Source organism: Papio anubis, unplaced genomic scaffold (assembly GCF_008728515.1).
Source record: "Papio anubis isolate 15944 unplaced genomic scaffold, Panubis1.0 scaffold86, whole genome shotgun sequence".
In the NCBI taxonomy this organism is placed as follows: Eukaryota; Metazoa; Chordata; class Mammalia; order Primates; family Cercopithecidae; genus Papio; species Papio anubis.
The window spans coordinates 99,677-116,935 of NW_022168830.1; the positions used below are offsets into that span (position 1 = coordinate 99,677).

Genomic DNA, 17,259 nt, shown 5'->3' on the forward strand with positions numbered 1-17,259 from the left:
TAATTAATCCTCCAGAGCAAGCAACCATGAAGAAGTGAGATTTTTCCCAATAAAACAGGTGGTTTTGGGGGTAAGCCGATGTGATGCTGATGTGATCCTTAAGAAAAACAGTGCAAGAAGCTGAGCGGCTTATGTTCAGACCTCACCAGAGATTCAGGTGTTTAATTTCCCTACAAAGAAGGCTTAATCTCAGTTTCATTGTCTGCAGAAAAGCTACTATTAATCAGGATCCAAGAACCCTTAGGTGTAGACACGGTAGCCAATGATCAGTTCAAGCTCACACTCTGAAAGTTGTTTCTTCAAAATCCGGAAGAGGCAGCATTCAGCCAAGAAGTTGAAAAGAGACAGGAAATCCCTTCCATTTATATGAAGAAATGTCAATAATCATAAAGAGACAACAAAACTCTAACCAAGATGTAATTATGTCAGCCCTGGGACATCAAGACTTAAGCAAAATCCTCAAAGAACAGAGCCAAAATCAATTAAGGAATGTGTCAGTGGTGTAAATCCTTCTGATGTCCCCATATAATACCACCAAATGGTCCATTTTGCTGTTTTACAGCAATATTTTTTTTCTTAATTAAAATCTAAGCCTTTCATATTTGGGTGCCAGAGGGTTTCACCTCTATGGGGAAAAGTCTTCGTTAGAATTCTCCTCTACTTTAAAGAGTTTGCAATTTGGTATAAGATGTTTATCTGAAAAAATAATGTTTATACTGAAATATTTATGGATGAAATGACATAATGTCTTAGTTTTGCTTCAGATAATATAGGGATGAGGCAGGGAAGTGAGGAATAGAAAGGAAACAGGACTGGCAATGAGCTGATAATTGCTGCAATTGGATGGAGGTCATGTGGGGGTTCACTTTAGTATATAATTGACATTTTAAAAATTAACAGTAATTTACCCAAGCCCATTGGCCCAACAGAGAAGAGATGGTGTTCCTAGAATACTCTACTCCATTCCACAGAGGCATCTCCTGCCTTTGGAGGAAGAGAAACAACTACTCATCAGCACCAGACTCACGGCCATACCTCATTTGAGGGCTTGTATGTTTCTCTCCACATATCTGCATGGATGCCAGGCTTCCATGCAGGCTTCTCATGGCACTTTCTTAAAAAATAAGATTTACCAGGGGATTGTTAATTACTTAAAAGTCTCTTCTCCAAATATAGGCATTTGAGAAATTCAGCTTTGCAATGGGCAGTTAGCTTCAATAGAAAAGCCTTCTCAACAAATGAAAGCCTGCAAAGGAAAGCTTCATAGCTATTTAGGAAATAGTTCTCCAGAAATTTGACAGGCAATGCCCAGACATGAGAGTAGATTATAAAAGGTTCATATTGGAATCAGTTGCATAGAACTGAAAAGGTGTGTGTCCCCAGAGAAAAGAAAATGGCTCTGAGTGATGGCCAAGTGTCTAGGCTACCCCACCAAAGGCTGAATAGTAGAAAACGCTCTTCTCTAAGCTTTCTGAATCTACCTGGTCTGAGCCCATCTGCCTCCAGAGGTGCTGGGCATGAGCCAGTGTTAAAACTCTACTAGTGCCACTAATACACTGGCTCAAGGTCCATGATATTTCAGGAAAGAGTTGGGCCACAGGTCCAAGGTGAGAAACAACAGACAGACACAGGCTAGGACTAGACCAGCTGTTCTCAAACAGGGGTGATTCTGCCCTCTAGAAGACCTCCGGTGGTAATGTCTGGAGTCATTTCTGACTGTCACAACTGGGGGAGGGAAACTGACACTGTCATCTAATGAGCAGAAGCCAGGAATGCTACTAAACACAGGACAGGCCCCACAAGAAAGAATTATCCAGCTCAATTTCAACAGGGCTGCACTGAGAAACCCTGGACTAGAGCAACAGTTGCCAAAATCATTCTCCCACAGCTCTCCTGCATGCAATGATGAAAGTGTTGAGGGGAGCCAGTGCAGAGTGGGCAGGAAGAAAGGAAAAAGAAGGTCATTCTTCTAGTGTGCCCACATCTAAATGTATTCTCCTCACAGAAGCCAGAGGCAGGGTGGTGCCATTGTCAAACACATGGCCAAACCACAGGACAATCCTGACAGGTTCAAATCCCACCTTTGCCATATGACCCAGGACTAGTTAGTTACTTAACCTCTCTGAGCCTCTGTTGCCGGAAATGTAAAATAGAGATGATAACAGTACTTATCTTGGAAGGCTGTTGTGAAGATTAAATGAGTTGATATATATATATATATATAAAGATCTTTACACTGTAGTTATTTGTTATTCTTTTCAAAACACAACCCAGTCATGTCATTTCCATTCCATGGGTTTCTGCTTTTCTTAGGAAAAACATCAATAATCTGACCATGGCCCCAAGGCCCTGGGTGGTCCGGCCTCTGCCCACCTCTCCAGCCTCAACCGACCCAGTTTTCCCCTTTGATCTCTATGCTCCAGTCACACAGGCCGCCACCGAGCAAACAGAAGGCAAATCAGTCCTTCTGCCACAGGGCCTTTGCACAGGCAGATCCCCTCTTATGGAATAAACTCCCCCTAACCCCATCTATCATCTCCACCCCTTCCCCTAATGTGGTTCCCAAATACATCTCAGGGTGCCTTCAGGAAGCTTAGGTCCAGGGACCTCTCCTCTTTCATACACTTACCCAGTTGTCATTCTGCATTCTGATGTCTCATGCTTTGACTGGACATTAGACTGTTAACTATGTACTCAATAAATAAATATTTGTTCATTCTCTCAAGAAATAACTGACTTCCCAGCATAATTTGTTTTATGAATGAGTCAGTGACTAAACAAATGACTGAATCCTTGAGAAGGAGCGCTTAGCTTGCCTTACCTCAGTCTAGTGTGTTACATTAGAGCAGTTGCAACAAAAAGCTGCAATTGCCTTCAGCTTCCTGGAAACCAAAAATGCTCTGAGCTTGCCTCCAAGAATGCTACCCATACCTTGGAGGCAGTTGACTTGTACTTGACCAGGCACTCCTAGAATGTTCTCTTTGCTTCTGTCTCAATAAACTCAGTCAAACCAACTTTCCCTAGGCTGAAGAATAAGGTGGGGAGGCTTTTCTTTGTACATGGAAGGAGTATGGGGCTGTTTTCACTTGACGTGAAACTGAGACTGGCTCTGGGAACCCCAGCCCCACATCTTTCTAAGGTAGGAGCAGCAGAAGTCATTCATGTTGAAAGGTCATTTGAAAGCCATTTCTCTTTACTAAACCACAGAATGGTGGTTTTGTTTTAGTGCTTTGACTTTAGTATCAATCAGCTTATTTTCCCGGAATTTCTTAATATGGGAAATGTAAACATTTTCGAACAACGTATTCTAACACTTGTTAGAATGATTTGTTAGAATGATTTAACAATGATTTAACAAACCTTTAAATGATTTAACAAATGATTGTTAAATCATTCCAACAAATCTTATGTATTTGACCACGGCACCATGGCCTTCCCCACTGTACTGGTCTAAGTCCTGAAGGCAACAGAATTCGACACAGATGATTCCAGTGAGGAGACTTCAATGGAGAGGCTACAGAAGTAGGGGTGGGCAGGGTTAGTGAAAGAAATGAGACCTTGAGGCATCCAGACACTAGCAACACTGGACAGCCATTACCACACATCAGGCTGAAGGGCCAAAGGGAGGAATGAGTCAATCCCAGCGACACTGGGAGCCATGAATGGGCACTGCTGAGAGGGAGCTATAGTCATGGAGAGAAGCACTATGGCCAGAGATGTGGCCCCAAAGCAAGAAGGGAAGCAAGAGTAAATTCTCTAGATTTTTTTCTCTTCTGCCTCTCCCATCTCCTGAAGTGCCTCTTACTGGCCCCAGACCCTCCCCAGAGTCAGCCAGCAAGGAAACCCCAGTGATGCCGCTCACAGGGGTCAGTTTCCAGGAAAATGACCAGGAGAGGGGAAGAAGAGAATAACCACTGGACCTACCCAATCCCACACTGCCTTATAATAAAGCATTAGTTGACAGGAGCCTTGAAAATACATTGAAGGGAACGTTTTCCAAGAAAACTTCCAGAGGCAAAGCCAGGAAGAGAAAGAAGCTCCAGGCTCAGGGCTCAGTGAAATGAACACAAAAACACCAATTTCAAAATAGAGTGGAAAGACAGCAATTGAACTGTTATCATAACTGCATGCTGGCACTGGCTGCAGTGCACTCTGCAAATGTCTTCAAGTAAGTGAAGCATCAGGGGTGAGGTAATAACAGACTTCTCAGAGTTGGCCTCAGCTTCCTGCAGGTTCGAATTAAGATCCCAGGGAATTGGCTTAACCAAAAGATCAAGTCAAACACTGCATTTCAATTTTCACAATCTGTTGGTTCCCAAATTCCATGACTGGAAAACAAAAGACTCGTCCCACTTGACTGGCAGCCTGCCTTTGAGCTATAGTTCTCGATCGCTTTGCTCCTGGAAACTGAGTGGTCTCCCTTAACACATCTTATTCCCCAGGCAAAATTGCCAGAGCCAGACTCTCCTTTTCTGCCCCCAAACTCACTCACGCACGCACACTCTCTCTCTCACCCCTCTTCCCACATGTTTGGTCTGCTTTGGTCTGCCTCCTGCCCAAAAGTCAAAATTAGAATCTAACAAGACAACCATTATGTTGAGAAAATGCGGAAAGCATGTTGAACCCCTGTGCTTTGTAAAGCACCAGAACAGGGATAGGAAAGGGGGGGAAAAAAGACAAAGAGGAGAGAGAAAGATGGGGAAAAGTGAAGAGAAGGAAGAGAGGAAGGAAAAGAAGAAACAGGAGATGGAGTGGAGGAGAAGACAGAGTGGGTAAGAAAGGGGGAAAGGAAAAAGAGGCAGCCAGCAAAAAGCAAAGTATAATTTTCATCAACATTCATTCATTCATTTGACAAACATTTATTGAGTATTTAGGAGAGATCAAGAACATTCAAAGCCCACCTCCATGCTATTCCTCCCTTAAAATCCTCTAAGTCTTCATTGACTTGGATCCTTTTGTAATAGCTCCTTCCAATGAGGAAACAGATCTTGATGTTTACCCTCTTCATCCTTAGGGTTGAGACTTTGCTTGATGATATTTGGACTGGATTTTGCCAAGGCAAAGAAAATGTTACAGGGAGGCAGAGAAACCCTACGAACTGGGATTTGCCCAAGACCTGCCCTTCAGGGTTGAGGCAGGCATCTGGCATCCAGGCAGCAGTTGGTTTCCCTTGGATGTCCACATGCCCTGTACTGGCATAGATTGTCCACCTCACCAGTGTTCTCATTTCTCTTCTATCCTTTCTGCTCTAAATGAACACTGTAAGAAGTGTTTCCCTAGAAAAAGATCTGGCTACCCAGAGGGATGTTGTGAAGAAAGGAACAAATGGAAAGGAGAGACAGAAGTGGAAAGAGAGTAAAAGGGGCCATTGTAACTGTGCATCAATTTATAGGACCAGCCTAACCCTTGAGGACTGTCCAATTTCACACTCTCAATTTAAAGTTGGGCACACTGTGGACCAGAAAGAACCACAGGTTAAAGAATGATGGAATTTTGGAGCTAGACAGAATTCTGTTGTCTGCCAAGCAGCATGCATTGATGGAACAGGTCTTTTGGATCCCAGCCAGGGTTTACATCTCATAGGGAGCTCCATCCCCTGAGGATTTGAATCTGAGAACCGTCAACTCCACTGGGGACCTACATGGTGAGCTGGTCTTTAATGCCAAGAAAGCAAGCCAGAATCAAGAGGTCAAAATCATGTACACAGAATGGGAAGTCCCCAGGCCACTACAACCTCTATGCCTGATCATTGTGCTGAATGGGAAAATACATCCTGTGTGAATTCCATGTGAAAATAAGTCAAGTTAAATCAGAGATGAGACCCTACAAAGCTCTTCTCTCTTCCCTAGTTTAAGAAACACCAGTCTAAAAAATGAGGCTAGTTACAGGTTTCTCAACCTCAGTACCACTGGTATTTTGGGCCAGAAAATTCTTTGTTGTTGGGGCTGCCCTATGTGTCGTACGATGTTTAGCAGCCTCCTGGCCTCTACCGATTGGATGCCAGTGGCACCTTCCCTCCAGTTGGGATGACCAAAAATGTCTCCAGACCTTGCCAAATGTTCCCCTGAGAGGTAAAACCACCCCTAGTTGAGAGCCATGGCCTCAGAGAATCACTGAATATTAATGAAGTCATCTGAGTCCACAGGTCTGTTACCAGATGGAAAGACCAGGTCAGGTGTATCTGGGCTCAACCAACTACAACTGGCAGAGTCAGGCTATGAACTGGGGTGCTCAGGGTTCTGCTCACTGCACCAATAATTCTTTTTCTTTTCTTTCTTTTCTCTCTCTCTTTTTTTTTTTTTGAGACAGGGTCTCATTCTGTCACCCAGGCAGGAGTGCAGTAATGCAATCACAGTTCACTGCAGCTTCAACCTCCCAGGCTTAAGAGATCCTCCCATCTCAGCCTCCTGAGTAGCTGGGACCACAGGTATGCAACACCATGCCTGGCTAACTTTTTGTATTTTTTTGTAGAGACATGGTTTTGCCATATTGCCCACACTGGTCTCGAACTCCTGAGCTCAAGTGATCCACCGGCCTCAGCCTCCCAAAGTGCTGAGATTACATAAATAATTATTCCTTCAGGATTTGATATGTCATTCCTCTGTACTCTCAGCTCCTTAGTGTTTCTTTGTGTGATGTGGCTGCCCTGTCCCTTGCCTCAAGGGGTTAAATCTGGCAACGCCCCCTTCAGCATTAGATCAGGTACTGCTCAGAATTCTTTCAATATGTTGTTGCCCTTGGATTAGAAGAAAGGGCCAAGACTGCCTCCTGACTTGCCATCTTTTAGGAGGTTGGAAGGCCTGAATATTTTTTTTCCCTTTTTTTAATGGGTGACCTTCCCTAGTCCCTATGTGGCTGCTGTGAGGATAGAGATAACATGAAGTATGGTGCTTGGAATTATTTAAACTCTATGATTCACAAGCATTTAGATTATTTAACTGCTGATTATGATTATTTAAGCTGAAAGACTATACTTCTCTAGCTCAGAAAATGTTTGTATTTCCATTAAAAACCACCAGGCTGAGGGCCTTTTTGACTGACATTTTTCACTATTAAAACTATACATACAGTGCATGTTTTTGGCCAGAAGACAGTGTGTCCCTTATTTTGTTTTAAGATAAGAAAGCCAACTTCAAAGGCCTTCTCCAACTAGTTCTCCTCAGGCCCCCTTCCTCCCACCACCTCCCCATCCTGCTGTCCTCCTGCCCCAAAGAAGGGAAGAAGCACCTATCTGCCCACTGCTTTCCACTATTTAACGAAAACTGGTGCCACTGTTCCCACACTTGAAATTCTTACACTGATATCCCAAGTTCTTCATTGGGAGACAGTGCTTTCAATGGCTAAGACTGTGAACTATAGTGTCAAATAGACTTGTATTTGAGTTCCACATATATGAGCCTCAGCGTCTCCATCCACAGAATGGGGCAATAATACTCCCTGCCTCACAGGAGGTGACAGCACTATCTGGATGAAGTACTTAGTCCCTGGAATCAGCACTTAATAAGTGTTCACTGGTAATATTAATCCCATCACCCAAAGTCTGCATGCACTGAATAGTATATATGCCTGGGCTAATTTAATTCTCTGAAGACATTTTAATCCAAGATAGTACATTCCTCAAGGCAAGGATGAACTTCTACCTGACATGCAATTTAACTCATCCCTGCTTGGCTCATATATTTAATAACCTAAGAGTTTTACGAAAAATAAACGCCTAAAAATTCAGGGAAAATTCTACTGTGGATGTATTAGAGCAGTGTCCTAAACCACGCAGTAACTTTCCTTTTTCTTTCTTTCTTTCTCTTTTCTTTTTTTTTTATTGGCAGAGTTTCTGCATTCAAATTAAGTTCCTCAAGGGAAGGAATGAAAAAGATCCCAGCATTTCCTAAGTATCATCTATGTGACAGGGCATTTATTTAGTGGAATTACATACAGGAGGGGTCTTGGAGATTGCCTTTGCCTTTCACTTGGGATGAAAATTTCCTCTGCAGCGTGCAGAACACGTGAGACCATTCCTACTGCTACAGAGTTCTTTTGCACTAAAAGAAAAATCTTCCTCCTCTCAAATTTTGCCTACCAACTCGAGCACAATCATCTGAGGCAGCATGAATCAAGTCCAGTTTTCTTCTTACAGTCACTTCTTTAATACTTAAAAGAAGCATCTGTCTTCTTGGCCTTCTCTGGACCTAATACCCCTTACCAGTGGAGCTATCCCCAGCACGATGAGATTTTCAGGTATACTTCAGCTTGTTTGCTCACTACATGCCTCCTCACAGTCTACCAACCATGGTACCCAGAAATGAACTCAAATATGCACTAAACATACATGTATACAAATAAATGTCTGTTAGGAATAGACTAGAGGTGTAATTGCAAAGTTGTTTTTTACTGATAAGTGACATAACATACCAGTTGACCTATTTTTCTTCAAACTTCATTCACGTTGTCAGAGACTGCTAATTACCCCTAATATCCATTCTTTCCTTTCCTTCCTTGGAACTGGATTCCCAGAATGCAACTAAAGGCTACATTTCCCTGCTTGGTCTTGAAGCTAAGTATGACCATGTGGCTTAAAACCCTGGCCAGTGGGCCCCTTCCCCCACACTTGTTCTCACATCTAGTAAAATATAAGCTCCACCAACAGGAGGATTTTTGTTCATAGAGTCCTTTCTGTTCACTAAGAACAGGGCTTAGATAAGTGCCTAGGGCTTAGAACAGTCCTTGCACATAGCAGATGCTCAGCAAATATTGAATAAACTGTGAAATGACTCAGATGTCAATGGATGGGATGTGTAACTTCAAGGACAGGGAGGTTTCTTTCTCATGTCTGCTTTCTGATGGATGGAACAGGGATTGTTGGATAGCTGGAACTGAAGCGGAAGTCTCACACTAAGAGGTGCAAGCAAATGCTAAAAACGGCAAAATGTCAAGACAGAAGGAACATGAGTCCCTAGTGATTACAAAGCTACTTGTATGAGCTTCTGGAATGTGGGGTTTTCTGATTCTTGCATTTGAAGCTAACTAGAACATTCCTCTATTCTAAAGTTATTTTCTTTATAGTTAAGTTTTACTTATCCACTATAAGTTTTATGTTCAGCATCGTTTTTTCTTTTTGTCATTTTGTTTTGTTTTTGCTGTAGACTATAAGCCATCAACTTCAGAGTTAAAAGAAGGAAACAGAAATCTGGAGTGGTAAGCAACTGTGCATTTATGTCACTGCCTGCAGCTAAAACCAAACTTGATTTTGAGTGAGTCGTTTTTTGTGACATTTATTCCTTCCCTCTCTGCTACCTGTCCTGAATCAGTACATGTAACTCAAAAAGCTTCATTAGGCTTCAGCAGTGTTCTAGCTGATTTAAATACCTGTCGGAACTGAGCAGGTAGTAAAGAGAAGCAGATGACAAATAGGACATTCTAGGATACATTACCATAGTATTTAACATTTTTTTAATTGGGCATGTTAAAGTTTTTCTAAATAAACTACTGGTTAGAGAAAGAATAGTATTATAGCAAAAAAAAAAAAAAAAAAGAAATTTTTGAATGGAGAAGGCCAAATTGTAAATTAAAGACAGGATTAGTGTATGCTAACTGTAATGGATGTAAATAACATATTAATATATGTATAGCCTTTTGTGGATTAAAAATCACTTTCTCATGAATTTATAATCTCAGTCAATCCCCATAATATCTCTGTAGGCTAGCACAACCCTCTTGTTTATTGAGTTTATCAATTTTAAGTAACAATTGGCTTCAAAACTCTTCTCCCAAACTCCATTTATCCTGTCCAAATTGCTAGGCACTTAGGATTCCGTCCTAAAAAAATGTGATTTGTCTTTTCTCATGTTGGCATGAAGTAAAAAATAAACTGATTTTATCATTTCTGCACCCTTGCTCTCCTTTGAAGGGTACTTACCTAATGAGTGGCTCTCTCAGAAAGGATCTTAGATCAAAGAGGCCAACAGGATAATGCCCTCGAATAAGCTGCTGCCTTACCTCACTGTAAATGTCCTAAAATAATCCAGTGTATACAAAGGCTTGTGAGGCTATCTGGAGAAGATGTCTAAAACCCAACAATACCCAGTAAATTAAGATGAATTGCACCATATCGTCAGATGAGTTAAAAACATAGGGGCCTGCTGAAAATGTTTGTATAAGCATAGGAAATCACCACCAAAAGTCTAAAATAAACATTTCAAAAAATGTGACTATTAAGCAACTATCAAAACCCTTATTCAACTTAGCATTTTATACTAAATGAAAAACATCAATTAGGATGCCTGTCTACCTACTAAACTACTATAGTAGTTGAAATCATCCAAGCAAATGCACACAGATTTTTAAGTACTATATCTTACGACCCTCAATTTCTTTTAGCCACAGATTTCAACTCCACCTGCCATACATTAAATAATTGGGCTTTGGTTACTGGAATGTAAGCTTATTAACTGGCATTAATAAAATCAAACATAAAATGATGTTCTTAATATACTTTTAATAAAATCCTTTTAAATATGAGTAAATGTAACAAAATTGAACCATTATGAAATGTTTTAGCAAGAAGTTTCGGATATATTTTAAGTAAAAGAATAATCTTATACACAAGGAAAGATGAATATTATGTACTATGAAAACATATGGTTGGGAACTGTTAGTTTCTTCCAGCAGAGGAATAATAACCGGCAGTTAGAATACCAACCAATAAAGAACAGACTGAAGAAGGGTATTGCTGTGGTTTGAATATTTGTCCCCTTCTAAACTCCTATTGAAATTTGATCCCAGGTGGGGCCTAATGGGAGATGGGTGTTTGGGTTGTGGGGTGAATCCCTTGAATAGATTAATGCCCTCTCCCTTGGGGGTGAGTTCTCACTCTGCTAGTTTCCCTGAAAGAGCTGATTGCTAAAAAAGAGCATGGCTCTTTCCCTCATCTCCACCTTGCTTCCTCTCTCCCCATGTGATCTCTGCACATACAGCTTTCCTTTCCCTTCTGCCATAAGTGGAAGCAGCCTGAGGCCCTCACCAGAAGCAGATACTAGCACCAAGCTTCTTGTACAGCCTGCAGAACCATGAGCCAAATGAACCATTTTTCTTTATAAATTACCCTGCTTCAGTATTCCTTTATAGTAACACTAAACAGACTAAGCCAGGAATGTTGAGGGAAATAATCCTACACAAAATACAGTTGGCCTTCTGTATACATAGGTTCCACATTTGTGGATTCAACCAACCACGGATCAGAAATATTTTGGGAAAAAAATGCATCTACACTGAACTTGTACAGACTTTTTCTCTTTCTACTATTTCCTAAACAATACAAGTATAACAACTATTTTCATAGCATCTACGTTGTATTAGGTATACGTAGGCAGGAGATGATTTAAAGTATACAATGATTTAAAGTATACAGGAGGATGTGCTTGGGTTATATGCAAATACTATGCCATTTTATATCAGGGACTTCAGCAACTGTGGATTTTGGTATCTAAAGGAGGTCCTAGAAGCAATCACCCACAGATACCAAAGGGTGACTATACAATCAAGGCTCTCCATTTGAATCAAATTGGCCTCAGTTCCTAAAAGTGTTCCCAGATTACAGGAAATCACAACACACTTCCCATGTCCCTTCTTGCCCCAAAAAAACCAAAAGGGTCCTTACCTTAAGAAATGACTTTCTAAGTGGGATTCCAAACCTCTTGGGTTACATAAGAAACTACTTTATCTATGTATCTATTCATTTTTTTGCTTATTTGTGTATTCATTTCCTTCACTCATTTTACTAAAATGCAAGCTCAACAAGGTCACGTTTGTTCATCTAAAACAGTACCTAGCACATGGTAGATCAGCAGTGAATATTTATACATTTTTTAACTAATTCATCCTTTCATTTTTCAAATACTTTTTGAGTGCCTACTATGTGACAGATTCTCAATATCCAATATTAAAAGAAAATTCCACTGTAAATAAAATAAAATCATATAATGAGAAATCTTTACAATGGAAGAATCAGGCAATATTTACTCACTCTAAATCCAGTCGGCATTTAAAATAAGAAAAGCTAAAGAAGAATGGTAGGAGAAAATGTAGGTCAGTGTGGCACATGTCCCAAAATGATATAACACAAAACAAAACTTTGGGTAAAAATTATACAGCCTAAGAGTGGATGTAACTATAAAAAGATAGTACCAGAGATCACTGTGATGATTAAACAGTTCTGCATCTTGACGTTGGTGGTGGTGACACAAAACACATATGATAAAAGTGGATATAATTAAACACACACAAACACACAAGTGCATGTAAAACTGGAGAAATTGGAATAATGTTAATAGATACGTAAAACTGGAGAAATTTGAAGAAGGCCGGTAGATTGTACCAATATCAATTTCCTCATGTGATATTGTACGTTAGTTATGCAAGATGTTACCAATTAAGGAAATGGTTGAAGGATATGAGAACCCTCTTTGTATTATTTCTCGCAACAGCCTGACAATCCACAGGTATTTAGAAATATGTTAATAAAATAAAATTAAACAGCAGAATGCTTATCAAAACACTGGAACTGAGACAGATGCCCAATAATGATGTAAACCTATATGACAGTATATTGAGTAATTAAAAATAATACAATCCTATGTTTGCAACATAGAAGGTTGTTCACATTCACAAAAGAAGAGGGACTTGCAAAATATGCAAGTACAATCCAATTTTCTTTATAAAATAAGGAGCATTTGCAAAAGTATACACCAAAATGCCATCAGTGTCTCTCTCTCTCCACGTTAGGATCATGAGTAATTTTTTCATGTTGTTTCTCTATACTGCCTCTTTTTTCCTTTAAAACGAACAATATCACCTAACAAATATCTAAACAAATATCTATCTTTGGATGGGATTCAGGTAAATTCTGTATAGCTCTGGAACAAGAACCAAGACAAATGGAAAGACATTTCAGTTCAACATAAGGACAAATGAGCTACCTGTAAGAGCCATGAAACATGAACCACCACCTTGTGAGCCCATGGCCTGCCATGGGAATGGTGTTCACCAGGGCCTGGTGAATTCCTTATGAGTAATCCTGTGAATGGGAGACTGGCTTGTGCAGGCTGGGAGGTTGGACCCAGTTGCTTTCCCATTCTAACTCTGTGCCATTTGGTTTGCAATGAATTTAACAGATACCACCTCTTGTTTCAAAAGCCCCTTTTAGGTTTCAAAGCACTTTCATATGTGCTGGTTTATACTAATTTTAGTTTGCTACTTAAAAAAAGAAATCTTATCCCTATAAGACTTCTATAGAGTAAGCAGGGCAGGTATTACCACCTCCATTTTACTGAAGAGAAAACTGAGGCAACCAGAGAGTGATGTTTAATGTTATGGGGTGAGACAGAAATGAGCTATGAGATCACAGTTCCTTTCTCTTGACTCACAGCCCCACCCCTCTTCCCTCTAATACCACACAGCCTCTCCCTTCCCACCAGGGTTTGGAAACTGGGTAGACCTGACATAAAGATGCCTGTCTAAAGATGATGGGTGCCGGTTGAATGAAAAACCAACAATGCTTGGCACAGATGCTAACAACTCACCAACAATGATAATACCCATCTGACTGTTCCCACGAACTTACGTGGACTCAATCAATGTCAAGTAACCCGTCTGTCAATTCAGCTTAAACACTGTGATTGAACAAACCAGTGGCGAACTTGAACAGCCCAAGAGGCTGGTGCCTCTAGTTGAGGATCTCAGTCAATATACTTGCCCTGTATCTGAGTCCTCCCATAGTCCCAGGGCAGAAGCCCACAGGTTGGGCTTCTAGGCCAGTTAAATAGTGAATAGGGTCCATATCAGGTTTAATGAAGCAGGGCTTTGTTACTTTCACCAAAGGAATTAACACAGGAATTTTGTATTTATTTTGCAGTGGCAGCAGATTAAGCACTTCAGCAATAATGTGGCAATTCACCAAAAGAGGTCTTAGTTAGGTGCTATCTGACACCATGAAGTTAAGTGGGAAAACATACACATGGAAAAAGTTTATATGTTTTAGAAAAATAAATCCAAATTTTAGATAAATGATACTCTTCACAAAGTATACTAAACAAAGGACATATTTTCATTGGCTGATAGTGCTATTTGCATACATATATCATTTTCTGTGTGCCAAGCCCTCTGCTGAGAACCCCTCCTCACAACCACTCCCATTCAAGTCATTACGGGAGGAAACTGGAAGTTTCGTGAGGTTAAGGGTATTTCTCCCGAGTCACACAGCCACCGGGTGGAAGCAACAGGATTCCACCCGGGGTCTGATGACTCACAAACCGGTATACTTCACCATTACTTGTTCTCTCAAAATGTTGAAAGTATATGCTCTTTTTATAAACAGGAAGTAATTAAAATTTCTTTATAATGGCATAATAAATCACTTCAGGAGATGGAGAGTTAACTTGAGAACAGTTGGAAAACAAGGAGAAAAACTAGGCTGGACTTGACACATAACACACAGGGAGGAAGAGGAGAGACAGGTGAACAGAAAAGAATATAGGCTGATTGAATCAATGGACTCGTATTGCTAATTCACTAATACTAGCATTGGCTATTGTTAATAAATTATTTTTATTCTATACTACATTTATTATGGAAAGTAAAATGCAAAAAATATATATGCTAAATTTTTCAAGGGTAAAACTAAGTCATAAGTTGAATTTCAGTATTTTTAACCTCCATTCAAAAATCAAATCCAAAATGAAGGTGGAAGTATATGTAATTCCAAAATCTTTCTCTATTCTTGTATAAATCATAACATTCCACCTTGTTTTCTAGGAAATGAAGTTTTATTGGTTAATATCAGCAAGATGGAAACTTTCTCAAATAAACCATTTTATGAACTTTGTATATAGACATTATAAAAAGACATAACTTTAGATTCTAACATGAATATATTCATAAATGGACTTTCCATTTTGCATATTGCTGTTTCTTCAATTATTTAATACTACACTATACTTTTGGTCTTTCTCAGCTGAGTGTTTATACACATATTGACCGTAATAATTTTTCTGGGTGTCATTTAAATTTATACACATATTCCACAACTAATTACATAAGTTAATCTTTTAAACAACAGTAAATATTGGCAAACATCAAGATTTTATGTATGCTGTGCTTATAAACATGTATCCTTTCAACAGTGTTAATAAATTATTGATGAAGGTGATAATATCACAGATACTTAAAATACTTTTCTTCTTAGCTACATCAAATTCAGCCTCCAGTATTCAATCTAGTCACTCACTCAACAAACCACTGAGCACCTATCATATTCAAGACACTGTCGTGGGCAGCAAACAATCACTGAGCACCTCCCATGTGCCTGGCACTGCTCTCATCAGCATGATGACTACAGTGACTCAAACAGACAGAAGTTCCAGTCTTAATGAGTTCACATAAATTCCTTGAGAAAATTAGGTAGCAGAAATGGAGCTTGAGGTAGAAAACTGGTTTTGTCGTGGCCAGATGGCCTTAAGCAAATTATGTGAATCTCTCTGAGTCTCAGCTCCCTCAACTCTGAACTGAATATAATAATACCTGTTTTTATCATATTATATTTGATTAGAAAAAATGCTAGTTTATATGTGGAAAAAAAAAACCCTACTTATTCTTTGGTCTTCGAGAAACTGAGGTAGTTGATGAGGAATAAATGTTTTGTCCTCATTATTAAATCCTTCAAACTATTTCATTCCATGTTTTCCATGATTTAAGCTTTCTGCGTTTAATGCTAACCATGTGTAAGGCTTGCTGGGTCACCATAAGGTCACTTCCATACCTAGCCACCAATTTCAAAGTCTGTGTTACAGGCTTAAGATGCCATAATTATGTATGTTTCCCCTTATTGTGGAGGGAAGTTCGATTTAAATTATAACTTAGTGATTATTTCATTTAAAAACACAGAGATGCTCCTTGTTGACTAGTTCTTTACAAACAGACCTATTGCAATTGATATTTATGAAAATCTCTCAGTGATTTTCTTTTCTATGTTGTTCCATGATGATGCTCTTTCATTGTGAGAATGAAATAAGAGTGAGGCGTAGGTGGGTGTGTCACAGGACCACAGGACAACCATTTCCCAGCACTCAGCCCCACGTCATTGATTAAATCAAAGGAAGTGATTAGTTCCAATCCAATCTCCCTGATTTAGCTTCCCAAGCCCCCACCCGGGTAGGGTGTGGCAGGGATGTGGGATTTCCAACCTATTTTTATAAGCCCAGCAAATCAGAGTTTCACTTTCTAAACAAAGAGGTGCCAACCTAGAGACTCTGCAAGAGCCAACACAAACCAGGCATTGTACACAAGTGAAAAGAATATAATTAGCGAAGTTATAGTCACAATTAGGAAATACCTCCTCGGAAAAGTTTCCAGTTTACTCTGAGCAGCGCTCAAATTACCATTGTGCTTAACGAGGCCTCCGTCTCTTGGCTGGCTCAGACCTTTCCAACAGATCTATGAATCCCAGCACCATCCACAAAACACAGACACCCAAAATCTAGAGCTGGATCTATATTTTTTTCAGTGACAGATGTGAGAAATGTGCAAACGGAGACACCAAAGTTACAATTAAAACATAAGAAATGTACTTTCAGAAATGACCAGGCAAGTGTGAGCTAAATTATTCTTTCTCTGAGCTCTTTCTTCATCTTCTCTAGCCCTTCCCCTTTCCCACTCTCAAGAGAGGCTAGAAGAGAGAGGCTACAAAAGCAACAATGGGTGCTCACTTCATCTCCAGGATCTCCTCCAGCTGTTTCCTCCTCTCAATCCGGAGGTTGGCCAAGTGCGCTTCTTTTTCGGCCAGGGACTGCTGTGTGGAGGCGAGGCGTGCTTTGGTGGCATCCAGTTCCTGTCTGGTCTTCTCCAGTGCATTCATCAGTTCCTCTATCTGAAAGGCACATGGAGCTCTGTGTGTTATTTCTCCTTCATTCAAGCACAAGACATCCCTTGCTAGCCTGTGTTCCAAAAATAAACACAAAGGAATCATAGGGATCCTCAAACTGGGCCGCTGTGTCTTGGAGCCCTTTCTTTCTTTGTCATTGAAACTATGAGGATGCAAACACCTAAGAATGATATAATGGACTCTGGGGAGTTGTGGGGAAAAGCTGGGAGGAGGTTGAGTAATAAAAGACTACACATTGGGTTCAGTGTATACTGCTTGGGTGATGGTTGCACCAAAATCTCACAAATCACCACTAAAGAGCTTACTCATGTAACTAAATATCACCTGTT

General features: G+C 40.2%; 1 protein-coding gene across 3 annotated transcripts in view; it reads right to left on the reverse strand.

Moving 5' to 3' along the window:
• Window positions 1-11,035: 11,035 nt before the first annotated feature.
• The window catches only part of LOC116273548 (ERC protein 2-like), a 135,696-nt gene continuing 129,472 nt past the window's right edge, over window positions 11,036-17,259 (reverse strand). For all 3 annotated transcript variants that reach the window (XM_031662689.1, XM_031662688.1, XM_031662690.1), the window contains one exon: window positions 11,036-16,915. In XM_031662689.1, the coding sequence (XP_031518549.1) occupies window positions 16,751-16,915 (165 nt within the window). In that variant the 3' untranslated portion in view covers window positions 11,036-16,750. The remainder of the gene's footprint in view (window positions 16,916-17,259) is intronic.